The 23,939-nt window shown below is 37.6% G+C and overlaps 2 protein-coding genes across 6 annotated transcripts; both read left to right on the plus strand.

Annotated features, from left to right (window-relative positions):
• Positions 1-6,059: 6,059 nt before the first annotated feature.
• LOC307010853 (serine/threonine-protein kinase pim-2-like) lies at positions 6,060-11,007 on the plus strand. Of its 3 annotated transcripts, XM_079635918.1 has the most exons (11): positions 6,060-6,651; positions 6,905-7,129; positions 7,329-7,406; positions 7,546-7,848; positions 8,111-8,296; positions 8,482-8,576; positions 8,722-8,772; positions 8,991-9,372; positions 9,474-9,653; positions 10,416-10,561; positions 10,854-11,007. In XM_079635918.1, exons 1-10 carry the CDS (start codon positions 6,621-6,623, stop codon positions 10,553-10,555), a joined length of 1,671 nt encoding a protein of 556 aa, XP_079492044.1. In that variant the 5' UTR covers positions 6,060-6,620; the 3' UTR covers positions 10,556-10,561; positions 10,854-11,007. The 3 variants fall into 3 exon arrangements, with proteins under 3 accessions (XP_079492044.1, XP_079492046.1, XP_079492045.1); XM_079635920.1 differs by lacking the exon at positions 10,416-10,561; XM_079635919.1 differs by lacking the exon at positions 7,329-7,406 and having other exon boundaries at positions 6,061-6,651.
• Positions 11,008-15,787: 4,780 nt separating this feature from the next.
• On the plus strand, positions 15,788-23,184 carry LOC307010422 (uncharacterized protein). Of its 3 annotated transcripts, XM_079635067.1 has the most exons (11): positions 15,793-16,383; positions 16,637-16,867; positions 17,067-17,144; positions 17,284-17,586; positions 17,849-18,034; positions 18,220-18,314; positions 18,460-18,510; positions 18,729-19,110; positions 19,212-19,391; positions 20,159-20,304; positions 20,597-23,184. In XM_079635067.1, the coding sequence occupies exons 1-10, from the start codon at positions 16,353-16,355 to the stop codon at positions 20,296-20,298; spliced, it is 1,677 nt and encodes a 558-aa protein (XP_079491193.1). In that variant the 5' UTR covers positions 15,793-16,352; the 3' UTR covers positions 20,299-20,304; positions 20,597-23,184. The 3 variants fall into 3 exon arrangements, with proteins under 3 accessions (XP_079491195.1, XP_079491194.1, XP_079491193.1); XM_079635069.1 differs by lacking the exons at positions 20,159-20,304; positions 20,597-23,184 and adding an exon at positions 20,081-20,144 and having other exon boundaries at positions 15,788-16,383; XM_079635068.1 differs by lacking the exon at positions 20,159-20,304 and having other exon boundaries at positions 15,790-16,383.
• The last annotated feature ends 755 nt before the right edge of the window (positions 23,185-23,939 follow it).

Genomic DNA, 23,939 nt, shown 5'->3' on the forward strand with positions numbered 1-23,939 from the left:
GGGAAAATGTGCGGTCCTTCACGCAAGCTCTGACCCAGGCGTACGCACAAAAACGGGTGAAATGAGAAATGGCGACACCGTCGGCAGATGGAAGAAACACGTGAAAGTGTGTGAAACTGTAGACCGTTGTGTAAAAGAAATGGGAATAGGCCTACTGCTGCCTCTCATAAATAACATGAAGACTTCACAATTCCTACAATTAACAGCCTACACGAACACCCGTTTGATCTATCTGTAGTGTAAAACAAACAAAATCAAACGAAATTACAACAGAAATGCAAATGAACACATATTTGCAAAAAGAAAAGTGAAATATGTTCTGCAATAATATTGGCATTTTATGCAATTCATCCTCATAAATAATATGGTAAACACAACTAAATAATGTACAAAACTGATATTCTCGTCAATGTGTCCGTCTGGCGGAGCAGATAGATGCAATTATAGACAGATAGATAGAGAGATAGAGAGATAGATAGCTAGATAGATAGATAGATAGATAGATAGATAGATAGATAGATAGATAGATAGATAGATAGATAGATAGATAGATAGATAGATAGATAGATAGATAGATAGATAGATGTAGACTATTAATTGTCCACTGGGGAAAGTTGTTTTCATAGTAAAAAAAAATTCATCAGCTACGGAATCATAGTAGCCTATTCATGCATATGCCTTTAGTTTGTTTTATTTTTGATAAAATAACGTATGACGTAGGCCTATGTCTCAACCATTCAGAAAGCTGCAAAAAATGACATTTGCACTGAACTATTTCCCATTTCCACGTAGATTATAACCGACATCTGTAGCTTGTCAGATGCAATTAAATGGATGGAAATAAAATGCCCCATCACAATGCGTAATGACGCACAATGGCTGATGTTGTCCGACCATTTCTTTTTTGTTTCGGCCACGGTCCGAGGTTGTGAGGCTACAGCATTTACGGGTCTGCAACCTTTTGCCACTCAAGTGCCTTTTTGGCATTAGTAATGCCCACACTGTTCCCTCAAAACAACATTTTATCCTCTTTTCCACCTCGCCAACGATAACTTCTACTTCACATTGAGTGAAGTTACTTTTTTTTGTATTTCCTCTCTGTGTTTGCCATGATTTCGCAATCGATGAATATTAACTTGTGGGCGTTTCACGGACTATTTATGGGCAACTAGGGGCGTGACATGAAGCCGCAAAAGCTGCGCTACATTTAGAATTGATTGTGATTTATTAAGGGAAAACTGCGTAGGATGTGCGTGCGCACGGTTTTATAAATCAGAATATTTCTGTGCGTACGCACGTCCTATGTTTCATCCGTACGCCACTTCTGACGCAAATCCTACGCAAAGTTTTATAAATGAGGCCCCTGGAGAGTAAAGAATCCTAATTCCTTTCAATTCACTTGGTCCAATAATTTAGGGTCTCTCAAATCTAGAATAGACTATTGGTTAATCTCATACTCAGTTTCACAATATGTATCTAGAACTGATATTTTACCATCTCCCTTATATCTGATCATAACTGCATCCTGCTTAGTTTAAACGAAACTAGTCATATCCCGCGTTACTCAAATTCATACTGGAAGCTTAACTCCTCTCTGCTTGAAGATACGGTATTAGTTGAAGATATTAACAACAAAATTAATCTTTACTTTAAGAAAGCTCAGATGGAAAGAAAATTCAGCACAAACTGGGAACTTCTCAAATTTGAAATTCAAACAACCTTTAGAAAAGCTGGTGGTAAAAAGGCTAATTTGAGGAAATCATTTGAAGCTGACATAATCAAGGAAATTATTAATTTATCTAATATTCCTTATGAGAACTTAACTGAGAATCAAAAAGCTAATATGACGGATCTTCAACATAAGCTAGATAATTTGTATATGCAAAAAGCAAAAGGTGCCTTTATTCGCTCTAGAAGAAGATGGCTTGAGGAAGGGGAAAAGAATACTGCCTATTTTTTTAAGCTAGAAAAGCAACGTTCTCAATACAATTCTATTAACAAACTAGCTTCAAATGGTGCTATTTTAACAAGCCACAAAGAAATCTCCCATGTCTGCAGGGAATTTTATGAAAACTTATATCGGTCAAAATTTTCTCAGTTGAATCTGGATAACTTCTTTGACTCACTGAACTTAAGCAGTTTATCTACTATTTCGGAAGTTGATAAATCATTGTGTGAATCTCCTATCCAGCCAAAAGATATTGCAGAGGCAATTGACCGGTTAAAGCTAAATAAATCCCCTGGCAATGATGGCTTAACTGCAGAGTTTTTTAAGAAATTTGCAAAAGTCATCATACCTTTTCTACATAATGTCTACACAGAATGTCTCCACAACGGTGCTCTCCCCCATCCATGACACAAAGTGTTATATCACTACTTCCAAAACCTCAAAAAGATCATTTATATATAGAGAACTGGCGACCTATAAGTCTCCTAAATATTGATTACAAAATCCTGGCCTCTGTACTGGCTAAAAGACTAAAGGGCGTCCTGGATTGTATTATAGATGAATGTCAGTCGGGCTTCATTCCAGCAAGACTAATTTCCAACAACATTAGACTAGTTCTCGATCTAATAGACTATTCACATTTATTGGCAGATGACAGTTTCTTACTATTTCTTGATTTTTACAAAGCCTTCGACACTATTGAACATCCATTTCTTTTCAGAGCCTTAAGGGTCTTTGGATTTGGGCAGAATTTTATTAATTCCATTCAGACTATTTATAAACACAATAATGCCTCAATCAAATTACAACATGGTACAACAAAAAGATTCAACATAGAGAGAGGTATCCGCCAAGGCTGTCCCATCTCACCCTTTCTTTTCCTTCTTCCGATGCAGCTTCTAGCCACTCACCTTAATTCCTGCAATATTGAAGGAATTTCTATTGCTGAACACTCATTATTAATTAGTCAACTAGCAGATGACTCTACCTTATTTCTAAAAAACAAGGATCAAGTTCCCATAGCTCTGAACAGCATTAGTTCCTTCTCAGATGCCTCAGGCCTTAAGCTTAATATAAATAAATGTGAACTTTTTTCCTTAGGTTCCTCAACTTATGATACATTATACAATATCCCTGTAAAAGCAGAGCTAAAGTATTTGGGCATAACGGTATGCAGAGATAAAAAAAGAAGAACGTCAGTAAATTTTGACCCCCTGATAATTAATATTAAAAGAAAATTAAATTCTTGGTTACAGAGGGACCTTTCAATCTCTGGTTTTTGCTGTCTAAAACTGAAGCATTATCCCGCGTTAGATGTTCCTCTGGAGGTGTGCAAGAGATTAGACAAATTAATTGTCAACTTTGTGTGGAAATCTAGGTCTCACTTAATTAAAAAAAGTGTAATGTTAAATGATCACACATCTGGGGGTTTTAATCTTATTGATTTCTCTCTACTTAGCAACTCTTTTAAAATCAAGTGGATTAAATCATTCCTTAAAAACCCACTTCTATCTGGAACTGTATTCCTAACTTCCTGTTAAAGCCTGTAGGAGGGCTTGAATTCCTTATACATTGCAATTATAATATCTCCAAGCTCCCTTTGAAGTTGGCAAACTTTCACAAACAGATGTTATCCTGTTCTCTTATGTACAGTCACAATTTTTCACCACACACTTATTTTATTTGGAATAATAAGGATATTACATATAAGAACAAAACATTATTCTACCATTCTTGGATTGATAAAAATATCCTTTTAGTGTCACAGCTTTTTGATGAAAGATGTAATTTATTGTCTTATAGAGACTTTATGGATGCATTTTCTTTTCCGATCCCTCCAAAAGAATATGCAATCATTTTTGATGCTATTCCCTCTGGTATTAGAATGCTACTTAAATCCAGTCCTAAAGGTCCTTCTTGTTCTCCTCCATCATTAGACTCCTCCAACCTCTATATAGATAACTGTCTCCTTATAAGTAATGAATTCACCAACAAGAAAATCAGATCAATCCTTCTGAAACCTTGTGCTTCTGTTCCCCCTTGTATCAGTTTTTGGAATAATAAATTCGAAAATATCGATTGGAAAAGATTTTGGTCTCTAAAAAAAGAGTTCTTGATTACCAACAAAGTTGTTGAGGTTTCCCTCAAGATTGTTCATAAATGTTACCCTTGTAACTATCGTCTGTCTAAATTTCATATGGGTATCAAAGAGGAATGCTCTTTTTGTTTGTGTTACCCTGAAACTATTGATCATATTTTTTGGGAGTGCTTGTATACAAGGATCTTCTGGCTTGATTTTTCGATCTATGTGAATAAATACATCTCCGAAGATTTTTCTTTAACTTTAAAAAAAGTTTATTTTGGGGTCCCCAAAGTCCAAAGTGATATTTCTAATAGAGAATTTGTTATTAATCTGCTTCTTTTCCTAGCAAAGTTTTTTATCCACAAATGTAAGTTTATCGATATCTTTCTTAAGGACTTTAACCAATATTTGCTATCTCTTGAACACTCAACAAGACCTTTGGCTATAAATACACGGCTACAATGTGCCAAGTTTAAGCTATTGAATTCCTCGTAACCTCTTGTTTGTATTGTCATTTATGTATTTTTTGCAAGTACTTGTACTTAATATGTTATCTCTTTCTACAATGTTTGCCTGTATGTGTACTAGTACTGAAATCTATAATAAAAAAATAAATAAAATAAAAAAGTCCCTATAGCCGTTTGTTGTAGTCCTTTTCTTTAAAAGCAAATATCTTCCTTTGATTTGCAGTTTGAGTGTTGTAACTTTGCAGATGTTGTTTATGCTCAAACAGCAACATTTCACACTAGCCTAATTAAAGTTAGAAAATTGAAATCATATTCAACCACCCCTTTAAAATATGGTGTGTGTGTGCGTGTGTGCGTGCGTGCGTGCATGTCTGTGTGTGTGTGAGAGAGAGAGAGCCTGCTTAATGGAGTTAACATGGAAAAACTACTATGCTTTAGTGGAGATTACTGTTGGAAACTAACACTTTTAAAATGAAAGTGAGCCAATGAGTTCTATTCAGAGGTGCTTTTGCACTCATGTTTAGACATTATAAAACACTCACTATTATAACACTATTATAATCACATTTTGTCAAAGTTTATCACTTAATTTGCACTGAGCTCTCAGGTTTGACAATTCTGCCACATGATGATTAATGTGAAACCAGAAAATGGTGTTTTACTTAGATTTGCAGTAAGCATTTCTTAACCTATCATTTATTTCAAATATCTATATCTACAACCAAATGTGTGCATGTGTGTGTGTCCAAGCGATTGCCACAGAAACACAGCAATTATTTTATCAGTTTTAACACTGAAGCTGTGCGTCAGATGTTTCCCATCTTCACGGACCTTGTCATAAAACTCGTTTAAATGATCATGCTGCTTTTTGTTTTGAGTTTAGTGATGAGTCGTTCATGAATCCATTCATTGCGTCTGTCACGTGACAAATGAACGAAAGACTCGGAAGGTAAAGTAATTATTTATGTTCCCTGTAAACGATTTTTGACTGCATTATAATGATTTAATAATTCAGAATATGATCAAGATTGCGTAAGTGGATGTGTTCGGGGAATTTGCCAGTTAATAGTATAACATTTAAAGCCCCTTAAATGAACGAAATGACTCGGAAAAAAGATTTGTTCATTTTGATGAACGAGATCGACCAAGAGAGCCAGGAGACACTGGTGGCTGGTGTTGCCAGATTGGGTGTTTTCTCCGCTACATATTAAGGCCGTTTACGGGGTGTTTTAGCCGGATTTTGCCTGGAAGGCTCTATAGAAATCTGGCACCCCATTGAACGAAGTTAAACGGAGAGAGCGTGCCGTTCACCGACACCAGAATGAACGAGTTCACAGTAACGTTCATCAGGCAGTAAAACAGTACGTTCAGTTCACGTTCGCCCAAAATATGAACGAGATGATGAACTATCGTTTCCCATTTTGTGACTGGTTTTGGGAATTGTGTGGAGAAAAAGGTGACATAGTTTTGAAAACGTGTCAAAACAAATAACTGTTCAAAAATAATACATCTCATATGTATTATTAAAGAAAACGTAAAAATTAGGTTTGTAAGTTAACTATTCAATAAATGTGTTCAGTTTCGATGTGAGCTCACGTGCTGTGCTCATGCACGTGCGTGCGTGCATTTGAGTGATTCGAATTTGTGTTGCTATAGCGACCCCTGTTATGAATCCTGACTGCATATGAGTGATTTAAATTTGAGTTTCTATAGCGACGCGTGTGTTATGAATGCTGACTGATACACACTCGAACCGAGCGCTGTTTGTTGGTTGAGAGACGAGGCGAATTGACAAACTTTTGCAGAGTTTCTGTGCGATCGATCTTGAGATTTCAAAACTGTTCGGAGGATTTCTGAGAGGAGACTTTCTAGAAGAACATCGGAGGATATATCCTTTATATTTTATCCTTAAGTTATATTTTTGAAAGTTAATTTTATTTCCGAGGATACTTTTGTTTATTGTTATTTTGTGAGAAGGTGTTTGGAGTTTTTAATTTTTTGTTTTATTTTTAATTTTATTTTTTTGGGGGAGGAGTATTTCTGAGAAGGGTAACGTTAGTGTTTTATTGTATTGTATTTTGTATTGTATTTCTGTATTGTTTTTATTTTAGGTTGAAGGAAGATGTCTCAGGCTCTCATGGGTGAAAGAGGAGGTGAGTGCTTTAGTTTTTCATTTGTTTATGGTATGTTATGGTATGATGTTGTACAATGATTGACTAAATTAATGTGAAGGTAACCCATTTTATAAATTTTACCAGCTAAGTTATCACATGTATTTGATTCCTTGCATTTAAAATAAACTTTTAAATTTGAGTAACGTTAACTATAGTAATAATTAGTAATTGACCGCTGACATTATTGATTATTTTAAACATTTCTAACTATGTGATGTCTGAAATATTCCAGACTCAGGCCGCTCCAGCTCCAGCTCCAGCTCCAGTACATCTGTTTTCTCCCAGGATCCACTGCCAGACCTGACCCAGACACTGATCCAGAAGCTTCCAGGATATTTCACCCCTCAGTCTTCTGAGTTTTCTTTTTCTGTGTCCACAGATCGGACTGACAGCAGGAGGGAGTTGCAGAGCCCAGATGATGGACGTCCGTCCACTTCACCGAAACGCTGTCACAGAGGTCAGGATAGGCTTTTATTGAAGAATTTATGGCTCAGTTAATAAGTAATTTATCATTCAAAAAAGAAAGTTGAAAAAATTAAAATAAATTAACAATTTGATGTGACCAAATTGTAATATTATTAAAAATGTTTCCCCAGACTCTTCACCGGGCATCATGTCCACATCATCTTCTGAGTTTTCTTTTTCTGTGTCCACAGATCGGACTGACAGCAGGAGGGAGTTGCAGAGCCCAGATGATGGACGTCCGTCCACTTCATCGAAACGCTGTCACAGAGGTCAGGATAGGCTTTTATTGAAGAATTTATGGCTCAGTTAATAAGTAATTTATCATTCAAAAAAGAAAGTTGAAAAAATTTAAATAAAGTAACAATTTGATGTGACCAAATTGTAATATTATTAAAAATGTTTCCCCAGACTCTTCACCGGGCATCATGTCCACATCATCTTCGTCCCGCTCTGTGGGAAATGTGAAGAGGTGGTTATGTGGGTTGAAGAGCTTCAGCAGCAAAGGCTCGTACATCGTCCAGAGGAAGCGGAGTGGCGATAGATCGGAAAGCCAATATGAACAGGGCAGTGGCGGCAACAGGAGATTGTCCAGGACCAACAGCTTTGAAGAGTTTATGTGCCCTCCGCTGCCAGGTCAAGTTCCCATCGACCCAACGGAGACTTCAAATGTCCGTATGGAACCACCGCCACCGGTGAACAAGAGCTCGACTGGTGAGACTGAAATAAGGCTGGAGACTGTAAAGTGTACAGATAGAGATGTTGCTAATAATTAGTATAGTTTTTATCATGTTTATGTCCAATCACATTTACTGCTGCTCTGCAAAATTTTGCTGGAATTTTCTTTGGATTTGTAACATTACAGATTAGAATTTAACAGTAAAATGTAAGTTATGTCATTACTGTATATCTTTGCTTAATTTGACGTCATTGATGTTTTTAATACCGGTAAGTCAATTGTTTTTCTTCATTTCAGAAAAACCCAAGAAGAGGAAACGATCTGGTTCTTTGCTCAGAAGGATGTGGAAGGCTGTGAAGTATCCGTTCCTCTGCTGTTTTGCTGTGGATGATGTGGAGCCTTTCGTTCCTCCAGCGGATCTGGATTCTGATCCTGATCCTTCATCACCTGATCCCGATCACTCCGCCGTCAAGCCGAATAACGGTAAATCTGCACAAATTATTTCTCCAACATTGGTTTAAAGAGTATTATCGTATTGTTTTTTAATAAAGATAGACTTGTTTTCAAAAAATTATTTTCTCGACACAACCAGCACTGATATTTTTAATATAAAACCAAGGATCTATCAAGCTCATATATTTCTCATATTTTTCTGATTTGTTTTTTAGGGTCCTTTGAGACTCTCTATAACGTGGGAGAGATGATTGGATCCGGAGGATTCGGAAGAGTGTTCGAGGGAACACGGAAATTGGATGGCAAAAAGGTAAAGCAATCTTGCTGAATTGTATTTTATTTTTCAAGTATTTGGTTTAATACTCAGATGCTCAAATGGTAAATGTTATGTGCAAAGTCAGGCGCTTAAATACTATTACTGTTATTGAATACAGTTTTTTTGTGTGTTTTTGCAGGTTGCCATCAAGCGGATGCGCAAGACTTACAACGATCTTTATCTTGCTATTGTAAGTTGGTCAAAAGCTGAATGTGTATGTGTTGTTTAAGTGCTGATTACTGTAGTCAATACACCTGTGTGAAGCATTCGCTGTAAATATAATAGACAAATAAGCCTGGAAAGGCTCTGATGATCGTATCTACAAAGATAAAAAAAAAAGTATATTTTAAAATTATGTTTTCTTCAGATTTTTACCCAGCTAACCTTCTGTCTACTACTTTTCTCTAGCCTGGGCATCCCAAACCGCTCATTACAGAAGTGGCGCTGCTGCTAAAGATGAGGCAAGAACCCATAAGCCCCTACGTCATACAGCTGTACGATTGGTTTGAACACCCTCGAAAATTCACTCTCATCATGGAGTTCCCTGAACCGTGCGAGAGCTTGCTGGACTTCATCAGTCGTAATCCTCAACTGCATGAAACAACAGCACGGATCATCATGCGACAGGCTGTGCTGGCAGTTCAACACTGCATTGAGCGCGGCGTTTTTCATAGTGATGTTCATGCGCAGAATTTCCTGTTGAGGAAAAACATGTTACAGCTCAAGCTGATAGACTTTGGCAGCGGTCACCTACTTAGTGCTGACGGCTACGAGAGTGACATATACGTTGGTGAGCATTTTTGGAGTGTGAAAACCTGAATGTAGCGACTTACTGATTATTTGATGCTTTAAAAAAAATTGCTCAACAATATGCGAATGTCTTGCTTACAGGAGTACTGGATTACTGCCCACCTGAAGTCCACACTGAACCTCGATTCCACGCCGTCCCAACAAATGTCTGGGCTCTAGGAGTGATGTTGTACGAGATGGTGAACCCATGTCGTCCTTTTCTCAATCCATTGGAAATCACAGAAGCCAAAGTTACATTTCTGAACTCCAACTTATCCAAAGGTGAGTGAATAATATTGATGACATTGATAAACACACACATAAAGGGGAGACTCCGTACACAGAGAGAGTTAAAGGTGAAATACGTAAGATTTATGTTAAAATACATTGTCTTCTCCCAGTTTATTGTTCATCGATTACTATTAGTATGTCATTTATGGGTTTATCTCCCCCAAAAGTGTAAACATTGAGCCTCCCAATATCTTTCCAGCCCAACCTATAGCGTGTGTTTGGGGGCGTGGCTACTGAGGGTGTTTAGCCGCTGTGGGATCATGGGAAAAGATATTCAGCTTTAGTCACAGAAGTGAAAGCCAAAATTCACTGCATTTATACCTTTAAAGATTAAACCGGTCATGAACGCGTCAAAGCGAATGGGGCATTGAGATGCAACACGCTATAAAGGACGCTTCAATAACATACAGCATCATCATGCACCCGTTCAGAAACACAAATGTTCATAAAGACAAATGCAACACAGATCAAATGATTCCTCATATGTAGAACATGCCTTCAGAAGAACCAGTAAGAGCTGCGTTTGTGATGTTTGAGTTGAGGGAAGCGAAAGGGGCGTTTGGTTGTTTGAAAATATGCTATATTTTTGTAATTCTGCTCGGTGCCACAGAAAATACATACTTCACCTTTAAAGAAAGATAAAGAACACTTTACCTTATATTAATCATGTTTCAGATGCTGTTTTCATAGATGCCACCATTCGTGTCACATGGTCATGACTAACCAGCTCTCTCCTTAATAAAATGTGTACAGAATGCTGTGATCTGATTAGCCAGTGCCTAACCCTGGATCCAACTAAACGCCCGACGTTAGAGCAGATGTTACAACATGAATGGATTAGAAATGATCAGGAGAAGTTCAGGAGATGTTCAGGAGATTCACTCGATCAGTGATTTCAGGTGTGAGGAAGTGTAACAGACAGAGTAGGATTATTATCATTTATCTTCAGTTCTGGAGTATTTGTAGTGAGGTTTTCAAATGTGTGTTCATTGTAATGTTCTTGTTATAGTCAAGTCACCTTCATTTATATAGCGCTTTATACAACACAGATTGTTTCAGAGCGGCTTCACAGTAATAAACAGGAAAATAACAGAATCAGTGATGCAATTGCAAGAATTCAGTTCTGTTGTAAATCAGCTCTAAAAAAACATCCATGAGTTCACATGTTCATATAATCTTTGTGTTGGATAGGAAATAACACACTTGCTGTCGTTGGTCGAGGGCTTGAGCTCGAGACGTGACCCGAAGCCTGAAGTCCAACCCCAACCTGACAGGAACTCAAGCCGCCACACCAGAGATCTCAGAGCCGTCCACGTCTGAGCAAGAACATGAGAGACTGCAAGACTGGAAACAAGTCATCAAGTCATCACTGTTCCTCAGTTTTCAGCATTTGATTGCTTGGTTTTGACTATTTCTGTTCCTGCTTCTACAATCATTGCTACAGTCTACAAACCACCTAAGACTAAGTCACATGCAGTTTTTATGTCAAAATTTGCTGACTTTCTGTCAATATTGACCCTGAAGTTCCACAGAGTTCATATTGTCGGGGATTTCAACATTCATGTGGACCTTTTATCGCTACTTGACTGTTTTAATTTCTTGCAATTGGTAACTGGCCCGACTCACTGCAAAGGCCATCCTCTGAATCTTGTGATTATAAATGACTCATTTGTATCGCAGTTTTCATCTGTTGACCTCGGACTGTCCGATCAATCAGCTTTCTTCTTTAATTGGGAACTACATTATTTTTGTGCACCTACCATTCGAACTGTAACATTTCGGAAGTGGAAATCTATTGATCAGACAGTTTTTTCCAATTCTGTTGTTTCCACTTTAAGTAATCTGCACTTTACATCTTTGGAGGAGAAAGTCTCACAGTTAAATAACGCTCTTGCTGCTAATCTAGACTCTTTTGCTCCTCTGAGGTCACACAAGGTTACTTTTGCTCGCTCTGCTCCATGATGGTATAACGACAATTTGCGCACTAAGAAGTAGGGCTGCACAATTTATCATATTTTAATTTGCGATAACGATGTCTGCCTCTCTCGATTCATTTTAAATAATCGTCACAATATTTGCCCGCTCATTACTTTTCCTGAAAATGCTTTTTTTATTTGACATTTGTGTTATCTTGCATTGATAACAAGTCCCCACTAGCACTGATGATTGTGGTTGCCAGATGTAAATAGCTTAAATTCCCCAAACAGAGCTTTTCTCTTACATTTTCTGCCCAGTGTTTTACTTAATCTGTGCAATCTGGCAATCCTTGCACGCTCGCTCTACACTGCACTCTAAAAAGCACTGATGATCTGAAAACGAACATGCGCTGGAGTTTAGCGATTTCCCAGCGATATTCTGCTTACATGAAATTGTCATACAGCCGGTCTGTTTCTTCACAAGCCACTTGTGCTGTTTGTGTGACTAAATCTGCCAATCAAACCTCCACCTTATTGTTTGGGATTATGTTTGCAGAATTAAATGAACAATAAAAAAAAAGAATGTTTCCCTGGACGACTTTAATAATTATCGTCCTATCTCGAATCTTACATTTCTGGCTAAAATACTTGGGCGTATTGTTGACTCTCATTTGTGTAACTATCTCACGATTAATAACCTTTTTGAACCCCTTCAGTCGGGTTTTTGTAAATTTCACAGTACCGAGACGGCTTTGGTTAAAGTCACACGCAATGATCTATTGATGGCTTCTGACTCTGACGCAACATCCATTCTCATTCTTCTTGCTCTAAGAGCCGCTTTTGATAGTGTTGATCTCAGTCTATTACTCACACGTCTTGAAACAGTGGCTGGTGTGTCGGGACAGTTTTTAAGTGGTTTAGATCCTCTTTAACTGACCGTTCGCAGTACATTTTAGTGGGTGGCCATAGGTCTGAGATTAGCTCTGTTTTCACTGGTGTTCCTCAGGGGTCAGCCTTGGGCCCTTTACTTTTTAATATTTATCTGTCACCATTGATCATTTCTAGTGATCGCTCGGCCTCAATTATCGTTTGTATGCTGACGATACGCAGATTTATATACATTCTAAACCAGATGAGCGCCCTGACGCTGATCTTATGAGATAAAAACGTGGATGAGTAATAATTTCCTGTGTCTGAACATTGTTAAAACTGAAGTTATGCTCATTGGTTCCCGTCATCAAATTTCCAAAGCTGGTTCTCTGTCTGACTTTTGATAGCTCTGTTTTGGAAACCCAGAGCAAAGTGAGGAACCTTGGAGTTATTTTCAATGCTAATCTTTCATTTGATTATTTTGTTCAGAGTACAGTTTAAACTTCTTTTTCCATCTCAGAAACATTGCAAGATTGTGTCCTATGTTACATTTTCCTGTAGCAGAAAAGCTGATAAAAAATAAACTGTTACGTCCTTTTAGCCGGAGTTTCTAAAGCCACACTAAACAAGCTCCAATATGTACAAAATCCGGCCGCAAGGATCTTAACTGGGTCCAGGAGATGCGATCATATTACTCCACTTTAGAAATCCTTGCATTGGCTCCCAGTATTTTAAGATTATGATGCTCACATATAAAGCACCGTATTATTTAACAGAACTGTTACATCCCTATAATCCTAATCGCAGATCCTCACAATCGAACTTGCTGGTTGTTCCTCAAACACACTTAAGAACTGTGGGTGACACTTTCTGAGGCTTTCTCTTCCAATGCTCCAGATCTTTGAATTTCTCTTGAACTCCAGACATATGCCATTTTTAAAGGTCAACTCAAGACATATTGTTTTAAACTTGCATTTTGCTTGTTGATGTTTATTTAATTATTTTGTTGATTTTTGTTTTGTTGATGTTTATTTTGTTCTTTATTTATTCAATTGTATTGCTTATTGTGTGCAATGCTTTGAGAAACTGCTTTTAAAGGTGCTTTATAAAATAAAGTTTATTATTATTATCACAGCCTCATTTGCTTTGTTTTAAAAGTAATTTTTGCTTTGTTTTTAAATCAAGACAAGTCATCTTTATTTATATATGCTTTATATATGACCAATCTGTATATGACCTGTACAGTATTCAGGCAAAGGCCTATTTTGTGCTTCCTGAAATAAAACTGTTTAAAATCTCAATCTACATTGCTGCAGACTTCAGTGCATTGATTGTAGAGCCTGTCTAAAACATAACACTACAATAAATGAGACTAGAACATTTTGAAAATAATAATAATATAATTTGTTGCCTCCCCTTTGGTTATTTAGGTTAAAGAAGCTATTATTGTTTTATTAAGCTGAAAGTATACTTTGTTCTTTTACACGCACAGCCTTGCAAAGTATACTTCTTTTGACTCGTACCCGACCCTCATGGCCCATTGTGAGTAACATGTCTATATATAGTGTGAACAAAGTCATTTTGAAGAAACATGCCAGGTTTCATGAATTTCTGAAGCTCGGAGGCCTCACAGTAAATTCTAAACTAGTATCAATCATTTGAACTGAGGATGAAGGCAGTAATAGTAGGCTACTACCGCAGGATAAGAAATCTGTTTAATCTAATCTTTACCATTATCCAGCATTGGCTGATAAACAAATGCTCCAAATCCTTATTATAATTGTTTTAAACAATTATGGTGCACTGGTAATATAGATTTTTACAAAGAAATAAATGAAATGCTTATAGACCATTAAACAATATTTCACAATCACATATCCCAATTACATTGAAAAAATATTTGTCTTTGTGTATGTGTGTGTGTGTGTGTGTGTGTGTGTGTGTGTGTGTGTGTGTGTGTGTGTGTGTGTGTGAGAGAGAGAGCCTGCTTAATGGAGTTAACATGGAAAAACTACTTTGCTTTAGTGGAGATTACTGTTGGAAACTAACACTTTTAAAATGAAAGTGAGCCAATGAGTTCTATTCAGAGGTGCTTTTGCACTCATGTTTAGACATTATAAAACACTCACTATTATAACACTATTATAATCACATTTTGTCAAAGTTTATCACTTAATTTGCACTGAGCTCTCAGGTTTGACAATTCTGCCACATGATGATTAATAAGAAACCAGAAAATGGTATTTTACTTAGATTTGCAGTAAGCATTTCTTAACCTATCATTTATTTCAAATATCTATATCTACAACAAAATGTGTGTGCATGTGTGTGTGCCCAAGCGATTGCCACAGCCCATTTATAGAAACACAGCAATTATTTTATCAGTTTTAACACTGAAGCTGTGCGTCAGATGTTTCCCATCCTCACGGACCTTGTCATAAAACTCGTTTAAATGATCATGCTGCTTTTTGTTTTGAGTTTAGTGATGAGTCGTTCATGAATCCATTCATTGCGTCTGTCACGTGACAAATGAACGAAAGACTCGGAAGGTAAAGTAATTATTTATGTTCCCTGTAAACGATTTTTGACTGCATTATAATGATTTAATAATTCAGAATATGATCAAGATTGCGTAAGTGGATGTGTTCGGGGAATTTGCCAGTTAATAGTATAACATTTAAAGCCCCTTAAATGAACGAAATGACTCGGAAAAAAGATTTGTTCATTTTGATGAACGAGATCGACCAAGAGAGCCAGGAGACACTGGTGGCTGGTGTTGCCAGATTGGGTGTTTTCCCCGCTACATATTAAGGCCGTTTACGGGGTGTTTTAGCCGGATTTTGCCTGGAAGGCTCTATAGAAATCTGGCACCCCATTGAACGAAGTTAAACGGAGAGAGCGTGCCGTTCACCGACACCAGAATGAACGAGTTCACAGTAACGTTCATCAGGCAGTAATACAGTACGTTCAGTTCACGTTCGCCCAAAATATGAACAGTTCATGAACTATCGTTCAATGAAGGCGTTCAGGCACAACACTGGTATTGAGATATAAGCCTATGCAAGACCAAAGAGCTTTACATTTAGAACAACAGTGTTTATGGTATTATATTCAAAAATGTACTATTATGAAATAAGTGTCCTGACACGTGTTTATGGCATTTTGAATGCAGTGTTACATTTTGTAGGAGATGTGGGGCATTTCCCATTTTGTGACTGGTTTTGGGAATTGTGTGGAGAAAAAGGTGACAGTTTTGAAAACGTGTCAAAACAAATAACTGTTTAAAAATAATACATCTCATATGTATTATTAAAGAAAACGTAAAAATTAAGTTTGTAACTATTCAATAAATGTGTTCAGTTTCGATGTGAGCTCACGTGCTGTGCTCATAGCACGTGCGTGCGTGCATTTGAGTGATTCGAATTTGTGTTGCTATAGCGACCCCTGTTATGAATCCTGACTGCATTTGAGTGATTTAAATTTTAGTTTCTATAGCGACGCGTGTGTTATGAATGCTGACTGATACACACTCGAACCGAGCGCTGTTTGTTGGTTGAGAGACGAGGCGAATTGACAAACTTTTGCAGAGTTTCTGTGCGATCGATCTTGAGATTTCAAAACTGTTCGGAGGATTTCTGAGAGGAGACTTTCTAGAAGAACATCGGAGGATATATCCTTTATATTTTATCCTTAAGTTATATTTTTGAAAGTTAATTTTATTTCCGAGGATACTTTTGTTTATTGTTATTTTGTGAGAAGGTGTTTGGAGTTTTTAATTTTTTGTTTTATTTTTAATTTTATTTTTTTGGGGGAGGAGTATTTCTGAGAAGGGTAACGTTAGTGTTTTATTGTATTGTATTTTGTATTGTATTTCTGTATTGTTTTTATTTTAGGTTGAAGGAAGATGTCTCAGGCTCTCATGGGTGAAAGAGGAGGTGAGTGCTTTAGTTTTTCATTTGTTTATGGTATGTTATGGTATGATGTTGTACAATGATTGACTAAATTAATGTGAAGGTAACCCATTTTATAAATTTTACCAGCTAAGTTATCACATGTATTTGATTCCTTGCATTTAAAATAAACTTTTAAATTTGAGTAACGTTAACTATAGTAATAATTAGTAATTGACCGCTGACATTATTGATTATTTTAAACATTTCTAACTATGTGATGTCTGAAATATTCCAGACTCAGGCCGCTCCAGCTCCAGCTCCAGCTCCAGCTCCAGTACATCTGTTTTCTCCCAGGATCCACTGCCAGACCTGACCCAGACACTGATCCAGAAGCTTCCAGGATATTTCACCCCTCAGTCTTCTGAGTTTTCTTTTTCTGTGTCCACAGATCGGACTGACAGCAGGAGGGAGTTGCAGAGCCCAGATGATGGACGTCCGTCCACTTCACCGAAACGCCGTCACAGAGGTCAGGATAGGCTTTTATTGAAGAATTTATGGCTCAGTTAATAAGTAATTTATCATTCAAAAAAGAAAGTTGAAAAAATTAAAATAAATTAACAATTTGATGTGACCAAATTGTAATATTATTAAAAATGTTTCCCCAGACTCTTCACCGGGCATCATGTCCACATCATCTTCTGAGTTTTCTTTTTCTGTGTCCACAGATCGGACTGACAGCAGGAGGGAGTTGCAGAGCCCAGATGATGGACGTCCGTCCACTTCATCGAAACGCTGTCACAGAGGTCAGGATAGGCTTTTATTGAAGAATTTATGGCTCAGTTAATAAGTAATTTATCATTCAAAAAAGAAAGTTGAAAAAATTTAAATAAAGTAACAATTTGATGTGACCAAATTGTAATATTATTAAAAATGTTTCCCCAGACTCTTCACCGGGCATCATGTCCACATCATCTTCGTCCCGCTCTGTGGGAAATGTGAAGAGGTGGTTATGTGGGTTGAAGAGCTTCAGCAGCAAAGGCTCGTACATCGTCCAGAGGAAGCGGAGTGGCGATAGATCGGAAAGCCAATATGAACAGGGCAGTGGCGGCAACAGGAGATTGTCCAGGACCAACAGCTTTGAAGAGTTTATGTGCCCTCCGCTGCCAGGTCAAGTTCCCATCGACCCAACGGAGACTTCAAATGTCCGTATGGAACCACCGCCACCGGTGAACAAGAGCTCGACTGGTGAGACTGAAATAAGGCTGGAGACTGTAAAGTGTACAGATAGAGATGTTGCTAATAATTAGTATAGTTTTTATCATGTTTATGTCCAATCACATTTACTGCTGCTCTGCAAAATTTTGCTGGAATTTTCTTTGGATTTGTAACATAACAGATTAGAATTTAACAGTAAAATGTAAGTTATGTCATTACTGTATATCTTTGCTTAATTTGACGTCATTGATGTTTTTAATACCGGTAAGTCAATTGTTTTTCTTCATTTCAGAAAAACCCAAGAAGAGGAAACGATCTGGTTCTTTGCTCAGAAGGATGTGGAAGGCTGTGAAGTATCCGTTCCTCTGCTGTTTTGCTGTGGATGATGTGGAGCCTTTCGTTCCTCCAGCGGATCTGGATTCTGATCCTGATCCTTCATCACCTGATCCCGATCACTCCGCCGTCAAGCCGAATAACGGTAAATCTGCACAAATTATTTCTCCAACATTGGTTTAAAGAGTATTATCGTATTGTTTTTTAATAAAGATAGACTTGTTTTCAAAAAATTATTTTCTCGACACAACCAGCACTGATATTTTTAATATAAAACCAAGGATCTATCAAGCTCATATATTTCTCATATTTTTCTGATTTGTTTTTTAGGGTCCTTTGAGACTCTCTATAACGTGGGAGAGATGATTGGATCCGGAGGATTCGGAAGAGTGTTCGAGGGAACACGGAAATTGGATGGCAAAAAGGTAAAGCAATCTTGCTGAATTGTATTTTATTTTTCAAGTATTTGGTTTAATACTCAGATGCTCAAATGGTAAATGTTATGTGCAAAGTCAGGCGCTTAAATACTGTTACTGTTATTGAATACAGTTTTTTTGTGTGTTTTTGCAGGTTGCCATCAAGCGGATGCGCAAGACTTACAACGATCTTTATCTTGCTATTGTAAGTTGGTCAAAAGCTGAATGTGTATGTGTTGTTTAAGTGCTGATTACTGTAGTCAATACACCTGTGTGAAGCATTCGCTGTAAATATAATAGACAAATAAGCCTGGAAAGGCTCTGATGATCGTATCTACAAAGATTTTTAAAAAAGTATATTTTAAAATGATGTTTTCTTCAGATTTTTACCCAGCTAACCTTCTGTCTACTACTTTTCTCTAGCCTGGGCATCCCAAACCGCTCATTACAGAAGTGGCGCTGCTGCTAAAGATGAGGCAAGAACCCATAAGCCCCTATGTCATACAGCTGTACGATTGGTTTGAACACCCTCGAAAATTCACTCTCATCATGGAGTTCCCTGAACCGTGCGAGAGCTTGCTGGACTTCATCAGTCGTAATCCTCAACTGCATGAAACAACAGCACGGATCATCATGCGACAGGCTGTGCTGGCAGTTCAACACTGCATTGAGCGCGGCGTTTTTCATAGTGATGTTCATGCGCAGAATTTCCTGTTGAGGAAAAACATGTTACAGCTCAAGCTGATAGACTTTGGCAGCGGTCACCTACTTAGTGCTGACGGCTACGAGAGTGACATATACGTTGGTGAGCATTTTTGGAGTGTGAAAACCTGAATGTAGCGACTTACTGATTATTTGATGCTTTAAAAAAAATTGCTCAACAATCTGCGAATGTCTTACTTACAGGAGTACTGGATTACTGCCCACCTGAAGTCCACACTGAACCTCGATTCCACGCCGTCCCAACAAATGTCTGGGCTCTAGGAGTGATGTTGTACGAGATGGTGAACCCATGTCGTCCTTTTCTCAATACATTGGAAATCACAGAAGCCAAAGTTACATTTCTGAACTCCAACTTATCCAAAGGTGAGTGAATAATATTGATGACATTGATAAACACACACATAAAGGGGAGACTCCGTACACAGAGAGAGTTAAAGGTGAAATACGTAAGATTTATGTTAAAATACATTCTCTTCTCCCAGTTTATTGTTCATCGATTACTATTAGTATGTCATTTATGGGTTTATCTCCCCCAAAAGTGTAAACATTGAGCCTCCCAATGTCTTTCCAGCCCAACCTATAGCGTGTGTTTGGGGGCGTGGCTACTGAGGGTGTTTAGCCGCTGTGGGATCATGGGAAAAGATATTCAGCTTTAGTCACAGAAGTGAAAGCCAAAATTCACTGCATTTATACCTTTAAAGATTAAACCGGTCATGAACGCGTCAAAGCGAATGGGGCATTGAGATGCAACACGCTATAAAGGACGCTTCAATAACATACAGCATCATCATGCACCCGTTCAGAAACACAAATGTTCATAAAGACAAATGCAACACAGATCAAATGATTCCTCATAGAACATGCCTTCAGAAGAACCAGTAAGAGCTGCGTTTGTGATGTTTGAGTTGAGGGAGGCGCGACAAGCGAAAGGGGCGTTTGGTTGTTTGAAAATATGCTATATTTTTGTAATTCTGCTCGGTGCCACAGAAAATACATACTTCACCTTTAAAGAAAGATAAAGAACAGTTTACCTTATATTAATCATGTTTCAGATGCTGTTTTCATAGATGCCACCATTCGTGTCACATGGTCATGACTAACCAGCTCTCTCCTTAATAAAATGTGTACAGAATGCAGTGATCTGATTAGCCAGTGCCTAACCCTGGATCCAACTAAACGCCCGACGTTAGAGCAGATGTTACAACATGAATGGATTAGAAATGATCAGGAGAAGATCAGGAGATGTTCAGGAGATTCACTCGATCAGTGATTTCAGGTGTGAGGAAGTGTAACAGACAGAGTAGGATTATTATCATTTATCTTCAGTTCTGGAGTATTTGTAGTGAGGTTTTCAAATGTGTGTTCATTGTAATGTTCTTGTTATAGTCAAGTCACCTTCATTTATATAGCGCTTTATACAACACAGATTGTTTCAGAGCGGCTTCACAGTAATAAACAGGAAAATAACAGAATCAGTGATGCAATTGCAAGAATTCAGTTCTGTTGTAAATCAGCTCTAAAAAAACATCCATGAGTTCACATGTTCATATAATCTTTGTGTTGGATAGGAAATAACACACTTGCTGTCGTTGGTCGAGGGCTTGAGCTCGAGACGTGACCCGAAGCCTGAAGTCCAACCCCAACCTGACAGGAACTCAAGCCGCCACACCAGAGATCTCAGAGCCGTCCACGTCTGAGCAAGAACATGAGAGACTGCAAGACTGGAAACAAGTCATCAAGTCATCACTGTTCCTCAGTTTTCAGCATTTGATTGCTTGGTTTTGACTATTTCTGTTCCTGCTTCTACAATCATTGCTACAGTCTACAAACCACCTAAGACTAAGTCACATGCAGTTTTTATGTCAAAATTTGCTGACTTTCTGTCAATATTGACCCTGAAGTTCCACAGAGTTCATATTGTCGGGGATTTCAACATTCATGTGGACCTTTTATCGCTACTTGACTGTTTTAATTTCTTGCAATTGGTAACTGGCCCGACTCACTGCAAAGGCCATTCTCTGAATCTTGTGATTATAAATGACTCATTTGTATCGCAGTTTTCATCTGTTGACCTCGGACTGTCCGATCAATCACCTTTCTTCTTTAATTGGGAACTACATTATTTTTGTGCGCCTGCCATTCGAACTGTAACATTTCGGAAGTGGAAATCTATTGATCAGACAGTTTTTTCCAATTCTGTTGTTTCCACTGTAAGTAATCTGCACTTTACATCTTTGGAGGAGAAAGTCTCACAGTTAAATAACGCTCTTGCTGCTAATCTAGACTCTTTTGCTCCTCTGAGGTCACGCAAGGTTACTTTTTCTCTCTCTGCTCCATGATGGTATAACGACAATTTGCGCACTAAGAAGTAGGGCTGCACAATTTATCGTATTTTAATTTGCGATAACGATATCTACCTCTCTCGATTCATTTTAAATAATCGTCACGATATTTGCCCGCTCATGACTTTTCCTGAAAATGCTTTTTTTATTTGACATTTGTGTTATCTTGCATTGATAACAAGTCCCCACTAGCATTGATGATTGTGGTTGCCAGATGTAAATAGCTTAAATTCCCCAAACAGAGCTTTTCTCTTACATTTTCTGCCCAGTGTTTTACTTAATCTGTGCAATCTGGCAATCCTTGCACGCTCGCTCTACACTGCGCTCTAAAAAGCACTGATGATCTGAAAACGAACATGCGCTGGAGTTTAGCGATTTCCCAGCGATATTCTGCTTACATGAAATTGTCATACAGCCGGTCTGTTTCTTCACAAGCCACTTGTGCTGTTTGTGTGACTAAATCTGCCAATCAAACCTCCACCTTATTGTTTGGGATTATGTTTGCAGAATTAAATGAACAATAAAAAAAAAGAATGTTTCCCTGGACGACTTTAATAATTATCGTCCTATCTCGAATCTTACATTTCTGGCTAAAATACTTGGGCGTATTGTTGACTCTCATTTGTGTAACTATCTCACGATTAATAACCTTTTTGAACCCCTTCAGTCGGGTTTTTGTAAATTTCACAGTACCGAGACGGCTTTGGTTAAAGTCACCAATGATCTATTGATGGCTTCTGACTCTGACGCAACATCCATTCTCATTCTTCTTGCTCTAAGAGCCGCTTTTGATAGTGTTGATCTCAGTCTATTACTCACACGTCTTGAAACAGTGGCTGGTGTGTCGGGACAGTTTTTAAGTGGTTTAGATCCTCTTTAACTGACCGTTCGCAGTTCATTTCAGTGGGTGGCCATAGGTCTGAGATTAGCTCTGTTTTCACTGGTGTTCCTTAGGGGTCAGCCTTGGGCCCTTTACTTTTTAATATTTATCTGTCACCATTGATCATTTCTAGAGATCGCTCGGCCTCAATTATCGTTTGTATGCTGACGATACGCAGATTTATATACATTCTAAACCAGATGAGCGCCCTGACGCTGATCTTATGAGATAAAAACGTGGATGAGTAATAATTTCCTGTGTCTGAACATTGCAAGTTATGCTCATTGGTTCCCGTCATCAAATTTCCAAAGCTGGTTCTCTGTCTGACTTTTGATAGCTCTGTTTTGGAAACCCAGAGCAAAGTGAGGAACCTTGCAGTTATTTTCAATGCTAATCTTTCATTTGATTATTTTGTTCAGAGTACAGTTTAAACTTCTTTTTCCGTCTCAGAAACATTGCAAGATTGTGTCCTATGTTACATTTTCCTGTAGCAGAAAAGCTGATAAAAATAAACTGTTACGTCCTTTTAGCCGGAGTTTCTAAAGCCACACTAAACAAGCTCCAATATGTACAAAATTCGCTATAATCCCTATAATCCTAATCGCAGATCCTCACAATCGAACTTACTGGTTGTTCCTAAAACACACTTAAGAACTGTGGGTGACACTTTCTGAGGCTTTCTCTTCCAATGCTCCAGATCTTTGAATTTCTCTTGAACTCCAGACATATGCCATTTTTAAAGGTCAACTCAAGACATATTGTTTTAAACTTGCATTTTGCTTGTTGATGTTTATTTAATTATTTTGTTGATTTTTGTTTTGTTGATGTTTATTTTGTTCTTTATATTTCAATTGTATTGCTTATTGTCTGCAATGCTTTGAGAAGCTGCTTTTAAAGGTGCTTTATAAAATAAAGTTTATTATTATTATTATTATCACAGCCTCATTTGCTTTGTTTTAAAAGTAATTTTTGCTTTGTTTTTAAATCAAGACAAGTCATCTTTATTTATATATGCTTTATATATGACCAATCTGTATATGACCTGTACAGTATTCAGGCAAAGGCCTATTTTGTGCTTCCTGAAATAAAACTGTTTAAAATCTCAATCTACATTGCTGCAGACTTCAGTGCATTGATTGTAGAGCCTGTCTAAAACATAACACTACAATAAATGAGACTAGAACATTTTGAAAATAATAATAATATAATTTGTTGCCTCCCCTTTGGTTATTTAGGTTAAAGAAGCTATTATTGTTTTATTAAGCTGAAAGTATACTTTGTTCTTTTACACGCACAGCCTTGCAAAGTATACTTCTTTTGACTCGTACCCGACCCTCATGGCCCATTGTGAGTAACATGTCTATATATAGTGTGAACAAAGTCATTTTGAAGAAACATGCCAGGTTTCATGAATTTCTGAAGCTCGGAGGCCTCACAGTAAATTCTAAACTAGTATCAATCATTTGAACTGAGGATGAAGGCAGTAATAGTAGGCTACTACCGCAGGATAAGAAATCTGTTTAATCTAATCTTTACCATTATCCAGCATTGGCTGATAAACAAATGCTCCAAATCCTTATTATAATTGTTTTAAACAATTATGGTGCACTGGTAATATAGATTTTTACAAAGAAATAAATGAAATGCTTATAGACCATTAAACAATATTTCACAATCACATATCCCAAT

Source organism: Phoxinus phoxinus (assembly GCF_949152265.1).
Source record: "Phoxinus phoxinus genome assembly, chromosome: 14".
NCBI classification, from domain to species: Eukaryota; Metazoa; Chordata; class Actinopteri; order Cypriniformes; family Leuciscidae; genus Phoxinus; species Phoxinus phoxinus.